This window comes from Barbus barbus (assembly GCF_936440315.1).
Source record: "Barbus barbus genome assembly, chromosome: 6".
In the NCBI taxonomy this organism is placed as follows: Eukaryota; Metazoa; Chordata; class Actinopteri; order Cypriniformes; family Cyprinidae; genus Barbus; species Barbus barbus.
Window position 1 is genome coordinate 34,013,127 of NC_136734.1, and position 16,152 is coordinate 34,029,278.

Genomic DNA, 16,152 nt, shown 5'->3' on the forward strand with positions numbered 1-16,152 from the left:
TCAAAATTTTTGCTTCATGCTGTCTTTGTTTTATTTTACATCAGTACATGAAAACAGAAACTAAACTGTCTTCTGAATAGCCAGCTTCACAACGGTCCTCAGCAGAGCACTAAAGTAAAACCGTTTAAATGCTCATTTATTATAATGTTTATAGAAATGCATACAAACTACTAGTTTCATGTGCATAATATATTATTCAACATGTCAAAATGTCAGAAAAAAAATGTGTGTGCATTTACACTGTGTGTCATCTAAAGTGCAAGTGCCATAGATAAGCTTATTCATTATAATGAGGGTGTTTTAGTTTTGTAACATCACTCTGCTTTCAGTTGTGTATTGTGTGTTGTTCACACTGTTTAGTCTTAGTGAATTCAAAAATAATTCCAGGTTACAGACACACTTCAAATTACAAATTCACTTTGGATATACAGCTGCTTTTTGAGGTGTTTTTTTGGCGCCATTGGAGCTACATGGAATGCATGTAATTGACACTTTAAATTATTTTTTTTTAATCACAATAGTTGTAAATGTAATCTTGATTATTTAATAGTGCAGAGATAGACTACCATTCAGAAGTTTGGGGTCTAAGATTTTTTTTAATATTTTTGAAATCTCGTATGCTCACCAAGGCTGCATTTATTTGATAATGCAGTCATATTGTAAAATATTACAATTTAAAATAACAGTTTTCTGTTTTCTTTTTTGTAGATATATTAAAAAATGTATTTTAAACTATAAAATGTATATACATTTTTAAAAACTTTGTAAAGCTGAAAAATCCATTAAGCCAGTTTTCATTGTCACATGATCCTTTCTAATATACTGATTTGGTGCTCAAGAAACGTTTCTTGTTTGTTTTTTTCAGAATTCTTTGTTGAACAGATTAAAAAAAAAAGTTTAAAATAACAGCATGAACAAAAAAATAACAGGTGAATAAATTTTTTAATTTTTACTACATGTTTGTCCAATGGCAGCCAGGCAGAGTGTTTGGGAAACTGGTGTGAAAACAGTAGTTATTTTTGCAGTTGTATTTGGTGCCACTAATGGTGCGGAAAGTGCACGCTTCACCTTGAAGCTTCTTAATCCGTTTTGAACTGCCACTGAACTGGTTTATCTTGTTTCCTATAGAATTCGTTTCTTTCATTTTTCCCACTGTCATATCTTCATGTTCACTAAAGAGAGAAAATTAAGTGCTCATGTTTTTTTTTAATTATTGGCATGACTGTACCACCTGTATTCAGATAGGTGTGTGAAACAGAGTAACTTGACTCACAGCACAGCCAAGAACCACCATGTAGTTTAATTACTTGATCTTTTATGTTTTAAGCGGTTGCGTCATCATTTCAGTGCCATCACTCTGGCCTAGATGCTACTATTCTAAAGCAGGAGCGTTTGAACGTGCTACAAGCATTAGTCAGCATTGAGGTGATGGGCATACAGTGGGTACGGAAAGTATTCAGACCTCCTTAAATGTTTCACTCTTTGTTATATTGCAGCCATTTGCTAAAATCATTTAAGTTCATTTTTTTTCCTCAATGTACACACAGCACCCCATATTGACAGAAAAACACAGAATTGTTGACATTTTTGCAGATTTATTAAAAAAGAAAAACTGAAATATCACATGGTCCTAAGTATTCAGACCCTTTGCTCAGTATTTAGTAGAAGCACCCTTATGATCTAATACAGCCAAGAGTCTTTTTGGGAAAGATGCAACAAGTTTTTCACACCTGGATTTGGGGATCCTCTGCCATTCCTCCTTGCACATCCTTTCCAGTTCTGTCAGGTTGGATGGTAAACGTTGGTGGACAGCCATTTTTAGGTCTCTCCAGAGATGCTCCATTGGGTTTAAGTCAGGGCTCTGGCTGGGCCATTCAAGAACGGTCACGGAGTTGTTGTGAAGCCACTCCTTCGTTATTTTAGCTGTGTGCTTAGGGTCATTGTCTTGTTGGAAGGTAAACCTTCGGCCCAGTCTGAGGTCCTGAGCACTCTGGAGAAGGTTTTCGTCCAGGATATCCCTGTACTTGGCCGCATTCATCTTTCCCTCGATTGCAACCAGTCGTCCTGTCCCTGCAGCTGAAAAACACCCCCACAGCATGATGCTGCCACCACCATGCTTCACTGTTGGGACTGTATTGGACAGGTGATGAGCGGTGCCTGGTTTTCTCCACACATACCGCTTAGAATTAAGGCCAAAAAGTCCTATCTTGGTCTCATCAAACCACAGAATCTTCAGGTGTTTTTTAGCAAACTCCATGTGGGCTTTCATGTGTCTTGCACTGAGGAGAGGCTTCCGTCGGGCCACTCTGCCATAAAGCCCCAACTGGTGGAGGGCTGCAGTGATGGTTGACTTTCTACAACTTTCTCCCATCTCCTGACTGCATCTCTGGAGCTCAGCCACAGTGATCTTTGGGTTCTTCTTTACCTCTCTCACCAAGGCTCTTCTCCCCCGATAGCTCAGTTTGGCTGGACGGCCAGCTCTAAGAAGGGTTCTGGTCATCCCAAACGTCATCCATTTAAGGATTATGGAGGCCACTGTGCTCTTAGGAACCTTAAGTGCAGCAGAATTTTTTTTTGTAACCTTGGCCAGATCTGTGCCTTGCCACAATTCTGTCTCTGAGCTCTTCAGGCAGTTCCTTTGGCCTCATGATTCTCATTTGCTCTGACATGCACTGTGAGCTGTAAGGTCTTATATAGACAGGTTTGTGGCTTTCCTAATCAAGTCCAGTCAGTATAATCAAACACAGCTGGACTCAAATGAAGGTGTAGAACCATCTCAAGGATGATCAGAAGAAATGGACAGCACCTCAGTTAAATATATGAGTGTCACAGCAAAGGGTCTGCATACTTAGGACCATGTGATATTTCAGTTTTTCTTTTTTAATAAATCTGCAAAAATGTCAACAATTCTGTGTTTTTCTGTCAATATGGGGTGCTGTGTGTACATTAATGAGGAAAAAAATTTACTTAAATGATTTTAGCAAATGGCTGCAATATAACAAAGAGTGAAAAATTTAAGGGAGTCTGAATACTTTCCGTACCCACTGTAGATTCTTTCATAGGTATCCTTGAAGAGTAACGCAGTGTTGTGGTCTTTTATGTTGTTGCTTTCTGAGAGTCAGGACGTGTTGAAGTCCTCCATGTGGAAGTCACTCTGAAACACTCCAGGTGTATGTTTGTGTTTGTACGCAATGGAAAATCTTTAACTTGTACAGACAAGTCGGCAGGACGTGATTGCAACATCTTTTACGTTAAATTCTTCTACAGCTGCAGATGTGGATTCATCAAGACCATAGGCTTTCTGTCAAACCCCTCTAGTGCTATCAAATGAATAATCACAATTAATCGCATCCAAAATAAAAGTTTTTGTTCATATAATACATGTTTGTGTACTGTGCATATTTATTATGTATATATATAAAAGCACACATACAGTATATATTTCTAATAATTTAAATGATATATAAATATATTTAATATATAAACATAACACATTTTTCTTAAATATATTGGACCTACATGCATGTGTTGTATGTATTTATTTATATATATATATACACACAATAAATATACACAGTACACACACATATATTATGTGAACAAAAACATCTTAAACATTTTATTTTGGATGCAATTTATTTTGGATCACGATTAATCGTTTGACAGCACTAAACCCCTCAACCATTTACATTATCACAAGACCTGGTTCTCAATTCAGGCCATTTATAGTCAGAACTCAGGCCTTATATACATAGCTTTTTGTCATTACTCATTTAATGCCTGTGCTATTTCAAAAGTAGAGAGCAGGAAAGGTTTGGAGAATGAATTCTTTGTTTTATTTTCCATCGTCTGTACCTCTCCCTCCCTTTTTATTCATTTATCAGGCTCCTTGCATCTCCCACTTCTAGTTTTGTGACCTTTATGATTTCAATTGGAAAATCATTATTACAATATTGAAGTCATATCAAATCATAATTTTTTATTTTTTTTTGTATTCCTGTGTGGTGCTGCACATGTTCATTTAAAGCAGCCACTAGCATTTCCATTGTGAGCTACTCTATTGTTTTCTCTGTTTATAAAGAAACCCTATGTATGTTTGTGTGTGCTTTTTGGCCAAGTCCCATGGCGTGGAGATGTTATATCCCTGGTTGCAATGCCTCACTGCATGTGTGTGTGTGTGTGTGTGTGCGCGCGCACTGAATGGCCGACTGTGTGTGTCTGCCTGAGGTCTCTCCTGTGTTTAACAGCAGGGTGTTCCCTCTGTTCAGAAGCTGCTTAATTCCCTGCAAGTGCCGGGAACCTTCCGGAAAGAGTCCCACTGCGCTGTGGTAAATATTTACACACTCTGCACCCTGATCACAGACCTGCAACGATCAGAGCTCAAACATTAAGGGGCGAGCACTGTAGTCAAACACCACGACATTCACTTTACCAGCTCTTCCTGGACACAGATTAAACCTAGTATAAACCTAATACATCCTATTTAAGGCCATCCGTAATTGAAGCACTTTTTAAATTAAGAAGGTTCACCTGTATCTTGGAAACAAAAACTCCTTTCAGGGTTAGTTACATAATAGACTGTGCTGTTCTTTCAATATATGAACCAATATATAGACCAGATATACATACACAGTGTGTGTGTATACATAGAGAGAGAGAGAGAGAGAGAGAGAGATGATAATAATATAAAGTCGGTCAGATATTATTGTTAAATAAACTGCCATATGGAAATATATTGCTAAATATTTATATATAAACACTTTCTGATTATCCTGTTGATATATGTAAATTAAAAACTCAGGGTCACACTTTATTTTAAGGTCTAGGGCTGCAGCTATCGATTCTTTTTGTACTCGATTAATCTAGCACTTAATCGATCGATTAATCGAGTAATCGGATAAAAACTTTTTTTGTGTTTTTAAACAACCAAAACAAATAATGCATAACGAAAATGATGTGGCTGTAAAATGATCAAGCATTTGGCTTTTATTTCTCAAAAAAATAAAAATATTTATTCAAACTTCAACATTTGAACAGTGCATGACTGAGCTGGGCGAACAAAGCTGTCCATACTCCGCTGTGAAGTGCTGAGAGGGAGAAAAATAGGAAAAGCAATTTAGCTTATTAAAATGCACAACAGGTTTCCCCATACACAAAAGAAATATGTTTGAAATATGTTTTCACAATATATCTGAAATATATTTGCATTGTTGTTCACTTATATTTATCATTTTGAAATATATTCTGAAATATAACTAAAATATGTTTATTGGGCCAATTTCGAATATTTGCATATATTCCAAAAAATATATTTCAGATATATTGTGAAAACATATTTCAAATATATTTATTTTGTGTATGGGTCATGCTGTAATCTAGCCCTGAAAGTATATAGTATGTTTCATCGTAAAAGCCATTCACAACTTTTTTGACAGTAAATTATTTCCATTGGTTAGTTGCCTTATACCACAGCTGTTAAATAATGTACGTTTATTATGTAAGGGATAAACCATGACGGCCAGTGCAATTCTATGAAAATATACCACACCTCCACGGCACGTCGTGACCGCATCACACATCACAACGTCGTGCGGTATATTTTCATTAAATTGCACTGGCCGTTGTGGTTTATCCCTTACATAATTAACGTACATTATTTAACAGCCTTCCTCTCGACTAGCAATCACATTGATTTAACGCTACATTGAATTTATTACCTTGTCTCGGGTGACGGTCCTCCGGTCTTTGAGTAGAGTGGATGCTTTCTGTTTAGATGCTGTAGCATGGACGACGTGCTGTTGTGGTATGCTAGCTCGATCTTGCAATATACACACACCAAGGCGTTCTCTTTACTTTTCAATTTGAAATGATCCCAAACCTTGGACATTTTCTGTCGTTTTCTCTTGTTTGAGTCTTCTCTTTGCTCATTGTTACCGCTCTCATCTTCCATTTTGCTGCCCGCGCTCTCAAATCAAAACACCGCTAACGACTTGCGTCTCCTTCCGCTTTTTGGGTGACGTAAGCACGTTGTGTCATACAAAAAATAATAATTGCGAAAGAACGTGATGTGAGCTTCAAAATTATTTAAAAGAGGCTTCGAGGCAGAGGAATTTGCCTCGATAATTTTTTGTAATCGAGTTACTCGAGTTACTCGAGGAATCGTTGCAGCCCTATTAAGGTCCAATTCCTACAATGACTTTTGCCTCGGTAAACTTCTAATTTGCTGCTTATTCATAATTAGTAAGATAGTTGTTAAGTTTAGGTATTGGGTAGGATTAGGGATATAGAATATGGTCTTGCAAAATACGTGTTTTATAAGTACTAATAAATCCTCTTCCAGTCATAGCTTGGCCTTCTGAATCTCACCCAGTAAGGGATTCCAGTCTGCCATCTTTCATTTCCCTCATATTTTTGTGCTCTGTCATTTCTATTCCTCTCACGCTCTTCCTTGCATCTGCTCCTGCTGCAGCATGATCCAAGAATGCCGTAGGGAGCAGAGTCACACGTGTATAGGAAGCCTAATGCGGACAATTCACTGTAATGTACTGTATGCTGAACACTTTTTGCTATACCTGGCGCTTTTCGTGTTACTTTTTATTTTGAAGAGAGTAGTGCTTGTTTTGGTTGCCTTTTTCCATTAAAATTAATAATAAATGTAAATTAATATGAGACCAAATTTCAAACATATTTTAATGCATAGTACTGTCACATAGGAAGGAGACAGAGACGGTAAGAAAAAAAAGTTCTGAAACAAAGTTTACTTCTAAATTGAAATTTGCTGAATTATATGTATGTTTGTTGCTAATTTTTCATCAACTCCAATTCTTCACGGTAGGGAACAGGTAACAATGTCAGCCTGAGCCTAACCCTTAAGAAGTCCCTAAAGAAAAGACATTTCACATGCGAGACAGAATTTTAAAATTGAGCTTGTGGAAATGCGTCCCAAATGGATTCAACATTCTGTTAAGCCTCCTGTGCCTTGTAATGTTAAGTACTAAAAGCGTAATGCTGAGAGGCTTATTATAGGGACAGAAGATGCTTATCCCGGGCTTGGAATTAGTGCTGTCACTACGGCGCAGTGTTGTTCAGGATGACCTAAGCCAATCAACTAACCGTGTGCCTTGTTGAGGCCAGATATCTAAGTGTCACTGTCACTAATGCGGAAGTTACTTTGGCTAAATCAGGAGGAAATACGGGTGCCTAAAATCCTTTTCCACTACTGTGAAATGCATGCACACACACATTCTTATCAGAGGTTCATCATTGCATATCATTGCTTGCTACCCTGTTCCTTGGTATCTGTTGCTATGACAACGTATAGCAACAGAATTTCATGCCTGCCAAGTTACGGGATGGTTGTTGGTGTTTTTGTTGCAGATCTGATTTATAAATGACTATAAACAAGCAAAACAGGCTAGCAACAACCCTTATCATGATTGTGCTGTAGATTCTTTTGCTACCGATGCATCACTGCTGCTTGTTGGTACATTTCAGTACATTGTGGATGTACATTGTTGATATACACAATATAAATGTTCAAAAGTTTAGGATCAGTAGTTTTTTTGTGTATTATTATTTTGAAAGAACTTAATTTTATTGAGTGAGAATACATTAAATTGGTCAAAAGTGACAGACATTTATAGTATTACAGAGATTTCTGTTTCTAATTTTGTTTGTTTGTTTGTTTGATTGATTGATTTTTTTTCAATCAGTATCCAAAAGTACATTTACATTTACATTTATTCATTTAGCTGACGCTTTTATCCAAAGCGACTTACAATTGCTATATATGTCAGAGGTCGCACGCCTCTGGAGCAACTAGGGGGTTAAGTGTCTTGCTCAGGGACACATTGGTGTCTCACAGTGGATTCGAACCCGGGTCTCTCACACCAAAGGCATGTGTCTTATCCACTGCGCCATCACCACCCCCAAAAGTATCCAGAAAAAATGCATCGCGGTTTCTACAAAAGTATTAAGCAGCACAACAGTATAACTTTATTAATAAGACTTGATAATAATAATAAAAAACATTGATGATGATAATAATAATAATAAATGTTTTTTGAGAACTATAGCAGCATATTAGAAAGATTTTATGAAGGATAATGTGACACTGAAGACTGGAGTAATGGCTTCTGCAACTGAGCTTTGCCATTACAGGAATAAATTACATTTTAAAATATAATAAATTAGAAAATTGTTATTTTAAATTGTAATACTATTTCATTTTACTGTTTTTATTGTATTTATGATCAAATAAATGCAGCCTTGGTGAGCATAAGATACTTCTACTTCAAAGAAAATCTTACTGAGCCCAAATTTTACATGGTTAATGATGTCCACTGAGGTTTCTGTAGTTATTGCTGCAACATGCAGGCCTATAAATACTAAATTCCTAAAGATGACATTTCAACCAAACAAAAAATCTGCACTAAATGAACATGTCAGAGCCAAGCATTCCAAGGTCAAGGAGTACATTGTGATAGTGAGCAGGCAACTGGATCTAATTTTGCTTCCCCTCTTTCACTGTTGACATTGTCTGATTGCATGGTGTTTGACTGTGGAAATCGAGCGGCACAGATTCCTGTGTGGTCAAAGACTAGAGAAGCAGGCCCCAAAAATAGTGTTCTTCAGAAAAGAGAACCTGCCACTTTTGTACTCTTCAGTTCAAATAATATAAAACAACCTCGTGCTCTAATGTTCCCAAATACAAAAAATCGTTTTTTTTCATGTTAGCTTTATGGAGTAAAAAACACTCTGTATTTGCATGAATGCAGAGAAATGTATCAGTACTTGCTATGATAATTTGGTCATTACTTTATAAAGGCACATTTTTGCCTGAGAGACTGTTCTTTCCTGCAGAGCAAGCTAACTCAATAATCCATTTATTTTAAGGGCTTAGGGGCATGATCCAACCTTCTGATTGCTGCTGCCTGCCGCCCGTTTTGTGTTTTCCACAATTAAGTTTTGTGTATGTGCGTCCATTTCAAACAGGATGCAGGAGTACTGTGGCGCTCTGAAAGTTTTTTACAGCTTAACTGCTTCATTAATTCTTTAATCAGACACATTTAATTGAGTCTTGCTCTGAGTGATGTCACGCCAAGAGAGAATGTTTTTCCTCTGTGTGTGTGTTTGTGTATGTTTGAGACGACCTTTCATGTGACCTCCTTTTAAGGAAGTGTCCATACATGGCTGTTTGGCAAGTGTTGTATATCTAAGTTTAGATACTCGATTATGGAGACGAGGGCTGATGCTGATAAGAAATTTGTTTGTGTGTGTTTTAGCTTCCATGCAACTATTGAGCTCGACCGCAGTGGTTTTTAATCGTGATAAAACACATTTCAGCAAGTCCACCTACTGCATAATCAACATTTACGACACCTCGTAAGATCAGGATTCATTTTTACTCCTTCCTAGGACGCACCTCCATTTCAGACCTGTCATCTGAACAGACAGGTTGGGTCTGCGATCAATGGCGTTCGCCAAATTGGCTTTATTAGTTCCATTCCACCATCCACCTGTTTCATCTGCCCCTACGCCCACATACTGCAGGAAGGGTATAGTGCGGAAATAAGATCTCTCTTCTCTCTGCTTGAACTTGCCCAGAGCTGCCACTTCTCCTTCTGGCTCATTTCAGCATGATGGATGTCATAGCAAAAGAAAAAGCATTGCATTATGGGTTTGGCTGATTTTTCTGATGTTGTCAGGCTGAACTCATCTTCACCTCTTCATGTTGTCCAGTTCTCTTGGACACTTTTGTGTTGTTCTAATAACCAGAATCGCTTCATTTGCTTCAGTCATGTAGTAGAATTTGGTCTTGGTTGTACACACAAGACAATACAACACCTGGAGTTAATTATAAAAAACTAGACAAATGTCAGCCAAAATAGGGGTGAAGTGATTGTCACTCTTTCACCTCATCTTTCATTTGGTCCAGTGAACGCAGACATTTCAGTAGGAGGCAGTAGTTTATTGTAGTCCGTGTTGTCTGTTGGCAGTTGTGTGAGTGTGTTGGTTCAGACAGGAAGAGATCATGCCAGGCCACTAAACACAGGAACCTACCCACTGCCAGTGCATGATGACATCATTTCTCTGCCTCTGATTGGACGGAGGATAAGGGAAACCCCGGAGCCGATTGGGTGGAGTTATAACTGTCTGTTGGTGGTTTTCTCTTTTCTTTTTTTATGCAACTGGGGTTTGTAACTATTTTCAGATGCCTTAGAGAACTTATTGCTTATTCTTTTCAAAAGCATGTTTTCTTGGGCACAATTGTGGAGTCCGTTGTTTTTCCAACTTTAATTACAATAACCACTTTTTAATTGGTAAACTTGAGCATTTAGAACTTTATATGCCAGGATTTCCTCATGGAAAATTTGGGAATATCAAGTAATTTTAAACTGGTCATTTCTTGGCCTGTGGATGTTATGGAAATTAATAAAACATTAAAGTTAGGGAAGTTTCTGTAGTGAACATAATTTGCTTTAGTTTCAAAGCTTAACAATAAGATTTTTTTTTTTCTGCCAGACCATTTGGCCAATGTGAAATATTTATTTATCTTGAAATGTTCTAAATGCGTTCTTCTTAAAAAACAAAACATGTTTATCCAGTAATCATGAAAAAAAAAGTCATAGAAATGTATTGTCCAAACAAAGTGGGAACCTTGAAGTGCAGTTTGTTTCATTAATCTGCATTAATCTCATGCTGTCTCTCTCCTTGTTTCACTTCTGTCTCTCTTAGATGTTTGTGGTTAATAAGGCTGATGACACCAGCTGCTCCCTGCACGAGTTCACTATCACCGGCTCAACCTATGCTCCGGAGGGACAAGTGTAAGAACACACAAACATACTAAGAGCCTTTGATCCTTCCCAAAACATCATCTAATTTTTACCTCTTCCAAATATGCTCATTCTGGATACTTAGTTTGTATTTACATCCCTTCTCTCTCCCTTAGGCTGAAAGCTGACAAGCCGGTGCAGTGTGGAGATTATGATGGCCTGGTGGAACTGGCTACTATCTGCTCCTTGTGCAACGACTCCTCGCTGGACTATAATGAGGTCAGTGTTGTGTGCGTGCATCTTCTCCTGCATCTAATGCTCAGATGCCGTATTTACTTTAACAAAGAGTCTCGTTCAGTGTTTTGAGTCTGTCCTGCTCTCATTGCTGAAGTGTTAACCATGCATCCTCTGTTCCTCAGGGATGGGCAGCTTTTTAATTTGCTTGTTTTGCACATTTGGCTTGCATTTCTCACCTCTGTGCCATTGCCATGGTATCATGGGTTCTGCATTGCATAATATCATGCTTGTTCCGTGGTTGTCAGGTAGGGTAAAGGACAGCGCAAGTTAGGACAAGCCGAAGAGTTTTAAAGCATGCTTTGTTATAGAAGGCACCCAATCTAATTATGGAGTTAAAAGAGGCAATGTTAGTAATACTTTAAAGGCTGGCATATCAAGCAAATATTTTAAAAGTCTTATTAGTGTATTCTGACCATGTTTTTAATATGATAAATAATCACTACCTAATTAAATATCTTGTTCCACCACTGCTTCCTGGAATAATGCAAATATTTCCACAGAGAATCCTTAGAGTGAACTGTGAACTTTATAGATCTAATAAACCATTATGGATGTTAACACAGGAGCCATGTGTTTGAATATTGAGTAACAATGTGAGGCTGGGTTTTTTATAGAAGACACTCATCCACTGTTTATGATTTTTAAGTGCAGCCTTTATACAGTAGTTACATACAGGGTTCCCACGGTCATGGAAAACCAGGCAATATGCTATTTTAAAATTGTGATTTACAGTTTTGGAAAGGTCATGAAAATAAAGACATTTCTCTAAATGCAAAAAATAGAATAAAAATTTCTATAGCAAATATACTGTATACTTGGCAAATATACTGTATCCATTCTAAAATATTTCACTGGTTAGAAATTAGTCTTTAAGAAATTCACCTTTCAAGCGCTGCCACATTCAAATTTCAGGACATTTTTGATCATACTAAACATATCTGAAGGTTTTTGTGACATTGAAGTAATGGCTTCAATGTCCAATAAATCGAGTAATGGCTGCTGAAAATGCAGCTTTGTCATCACAGGTTAAACTGTTAAAACTGTAGCTATATAACAAAACTGTTATTATTATAAAACAATATTATATAAACAGTTTTTACTGATTATTTGATTATGTTGATCTTATAAATGACAGTTTCTTTCAAACACATTAAAACTTCTTATTGCCCTCAAACCTCGGTAATGTGCATACATTTTCCAATTAATTTGCATTGAAGGCATACAGTTTATCAGTATTTTTTGGGGGGGTTTTTTATTGTTTTTTACCTAAGAATCAAAACCTTGGCATTTTTTCTCAGTCACGAATCCTATTGAATCCTCATTCAGTAATCAAGAAGGACTGAAAAAGTCATAAATCAACTGATTTAAAATGTTGAGCACCTATATAGAAATGATTTAAAATATTATAATAGGACATGCTTTGTTGCTGCACTTACTAGAATTAGATGAGGTTAGATTTCTTTGTTACACATTCTCATGCTCCATTGCTTCCATGTGACATTTAAAGTGCACTGTAACAATAATTTCTGTAGTGAGTGCATTACTCCAGGCTTCTGTTTTAAGTGATTGTGCAAGTGCTATTGTTATTTGGGCTAATAGGGCACTGAATGTTTACGCACTTTTGTGCCTGTTGTCCCGCAGGCCAAAGGAGTGTACGAAAAAGTGGGCGAGGCCACAGAAACTGCGCTCACGACTCTGGTGGAGAAGATGAACGTGTTTAAAACTGACCTCTCCGGACTCAGCAAAGTGGACCGAGCTTCAGCATGCAACTTGGTAAGAAGGGAGCCATGGGGTGCACCAGGATATGAGACCGACAGCAATAAAACAGCACATAACGAGAAGAGATGAAAAACAATAAATAGAGGGATAGATGAATAAGGCTTCAGAAGAAATATGAGAGCTGCCAAAGTTTGGCCAGTGGTGCTAGACAGGATATTTAAAAGAAATGAGATGACAGTGTCTTCACAGTGATATATAGGAAGACCACTGAGATAAAACAACAACACCAAGAAACCTACTGCATGCACCTTGTGCAAGCCATGTTAAATGGCTTGTAAATTCAAGTCAGTAGTTTGAGAAAGACTGAGAAAAACGCTTGATGTTTGTGCACACTTGTATGTTTATAGAAACCAGTCACACGTCCCACACTGCTGCATTAGGGAGACTGGGAACAGTGGGCTAGTCCTGTTCCGTCTCTCCCTTTTCCTCACGGGAACCATTTTTCTCTGAAAGAGTGAATGACCAGCACCGCTGTCTTTATTCTACTGACCCCACAACCTCTATCCTCGCCAAAAAAAAGAGAAACTTTTGTGACACAGACTCCCAGAGGCAAAGAATAATATTTAGATAACCAGGCGAGTATATGAAGAGGTTAGCTAAACTTTCCACTCTGATCCAAAATTTCACTGGCCTATGAAACCGAAAGCGTCTATACTGAACTTCTGTCAATACGCATTGGTGGCAGACTTTCAGACAGATAGTGACAGATGGCAGATAGTTGGATGGGCACAATTTATGGATTTAAAGAGGGGGGTTAAATGTTTTTTTTATAAAGCTTTAGAAGATAGATAACACAGGAACCCTACTGAGGAGTGACGTCATGTTCTCAGGGGAGCTGGGAAGAAGAGACACTGGTTTTCTCTCACACATGCATGCCTTGTTTAAACATCTGCAGAACTGAGTACTGATCATGACATTAAAGAGAGTCATGGACAGAGGCAGCAACCAGAGACAGAGCATGATGTACAGTACTGTAGGTAGGGCAGCATAAATGCTCTGTTCTCATGTGCTGGAGGTGGTTTCCACCTAGTGGCAAATTAATTTGCTTGCCTCATTGTGCCTGAATTTTTGTCCTGCATATTTGGATTGTATTTTTTGTTATTTTTTTAAAGTGAATGCACAACAGAAATGTATGGGGGACCTTTGTTTTACTTTTTAATACGTTGTTTATTTGTTTATTCATTTATTAATTTATTTATGCTAGAAACATGTACACTACTGTTTGGGGTCAGTAAGATTTTTTTTTTTTATATATATATTCAGCAAAGAGACATTAAATTGGTCAGAAGAGACATTTCTGTCCATCTGGAGAAATGGCTACTAAAAATTCAGCTTTCCTGGCACAGGAATAAATTACATTTTAAAATATATTCAAATAGAAAAAGGTTATTTTGAATTGTAATAATATTTCACAGTGTTTGCTGATTTTCTTTTGATGAAATAAACGCATAAGATTGAGCATAGTGAGCATAAGAGACTTCTTTCAAACACAACCTCAAAACTTTTCAACGGTAGTGTTTATTTTTCATTAAATGTTAAGTTTAATTAAACAGAAAATGTATGAATTATTAATTAATAATTATACACCTATAACATTACAATAACTTTGCATGTAATGCAGCGATGCCTTATTGTTGAGCCCAGCGATAGGTTGTCTGAACAACTGACCTCTAAAACATAATTTAATCTAATAATCTAATCTTTAACATTTGAATGTCGATATTTATTAAAGGCTAAACACGTTTTATGGAGAAGACTGGTGTAGAGTTACATAGAGCCTGTATGTGAACTCCTCTTCAACCACCTGGGCTTGATAGCTGAATACAGACAGTGCTGTCTGAAGGCAACCCTAAAAAACAGCTGACAATTACATCTTTCCCAACACACACAATGACAGCAGTGCTTCACCTTTGTTTGATCTAACATCGCACATTCTTTCTCTCTCTATCTCCCTTTTTTGCTTCTTTCCCTTAGATTATCAGAAAGCTGATGCAGAAAAAATTCACACTGGAGTTTTCCAGAGACAGGAAGTCCATGTCTGTGTACTGCACTCCCAATGGCTCGAACTCTCAGAGCAAGATGTTTGTCAAGGTACTTAAACACACATCTGAAAACATCTAACATCTATTAATACCTTCAGTAAACTTTGCTGTATGCATCATACTTGCTTCTCCTTTCATTCATTTTGTATGTAGGGTGCTCCAGAGAGTGTGATTGACCGTTGTCAGTTTGTGCGTGTCGGTAAAGACCGTATCCCGTTGACCATGGCGGCAAAGGAGAAGCTGATGAGCACTATTAGAGACTGGGGGACAGGCAGGGACACACTGCGCTGCTTGGCTTTGGCCACACGAGACTCTCCCCCTCTTGAAGACAAAATGGACCTGGAAAACGCTGCCAAGTTCTCAGAGTATGAGGTGAGAGAGTTAAAACTTTATCTGTCCATGTTCCAGACAATAGTTTTACCAGTTATCTTTTTTATTCAATTTGCGGTGTATATTATTATGTGCAGTGACGCCAAAAAGTATTTGAACACTTAAGCAACAGATAAAAAACGTAAAATTTGTTATGTATGTGTGTGTGTGTGTGCGCGTGCACGTGCGTGTGTTTATTTATTTATTTATTTATTTATTTATTTATTTATATATATATATATATATATATATATATATATATATATATTAATAATATAATTAATATTAATAATATTATTTATAAATATATTTAATATATAAACATAACATATTTTTCTTAAATGTATACATGCATGTGTTTTGTATTTAAACTTTTATTTTGAATGAGATTAATCGTTTGACAGCACTAATATATGTATGTGTATATATATATATATATATATATATATATATATATATATATATATATATATATATATATATATATATATATATATACATACATACAATACAATCACATACACATACAATTGTCAATTATTACATTTATTAAAAGGAATATTTATATATATTTTCTTTATGATTCATACTTTTTTTTTTCTTCAATGGGCAAACAATACATTCCATTTATAGATAATTAATGTTTTGTAACACCCCCTAACCCTAACCCACCCAAACAACGTGTCAGGTACAATTGTATGTTGATTTCTATCATAAATCCAATAAACACAAATGAATGAAAATAGCTATTTTTTTCTAATGGTAATGTGCAATATTATTTGTACCGCTTCATCTTCTGGTTTGGTTTTGTTGTTTAATGTCATTAAATTCATCCATTTTTACGTGGATTTTTTACAAGCATTTTCTAAATAACATGCATAATCTGATTA

At 36.7% G+C, this 16,152-nt stretch overlaps 1 protein-coding gene across 2 annotated transcripts in view; it reads left to right on the forward strand.

Annotated features, from left to right (window-relative positions):
• Window positions 1-16,152, forward strand: part of LOC306871423 (sarcoplasmic/endoplasmic reticulum calcium ATPase 1-like) — a 57,481-nt gene that overhangs the window by 31,420 nt on the left and 9,909 nt on the right. For both annotated transcript variants that reach the window (XM_079419337.1, XM_079419336.1), the window contains exons 9-13: window positions 10,738-10,826; window positions 10,952-11,054; window positions 12,714-12,845; window positions 14,826-14,942; window positions 15,047-15,265. In XM_079419337.1, the coding sequence (XP_079275463.1) occupies window positions 10,738-10,826; window positions 10,952-11,054; window positions 12,714-12,845; window positions 14,826-14,942; window positions 15,047-15,265 (660 nt within the window). The remainder of the gene's footprint in view (window positions 1-10,737; window positions 10,827-10,951; window positions 11,055-12,713; window positions 12,846-14,825; window positions 14,943-15,046; window positions 15,266-16,152) is intronic.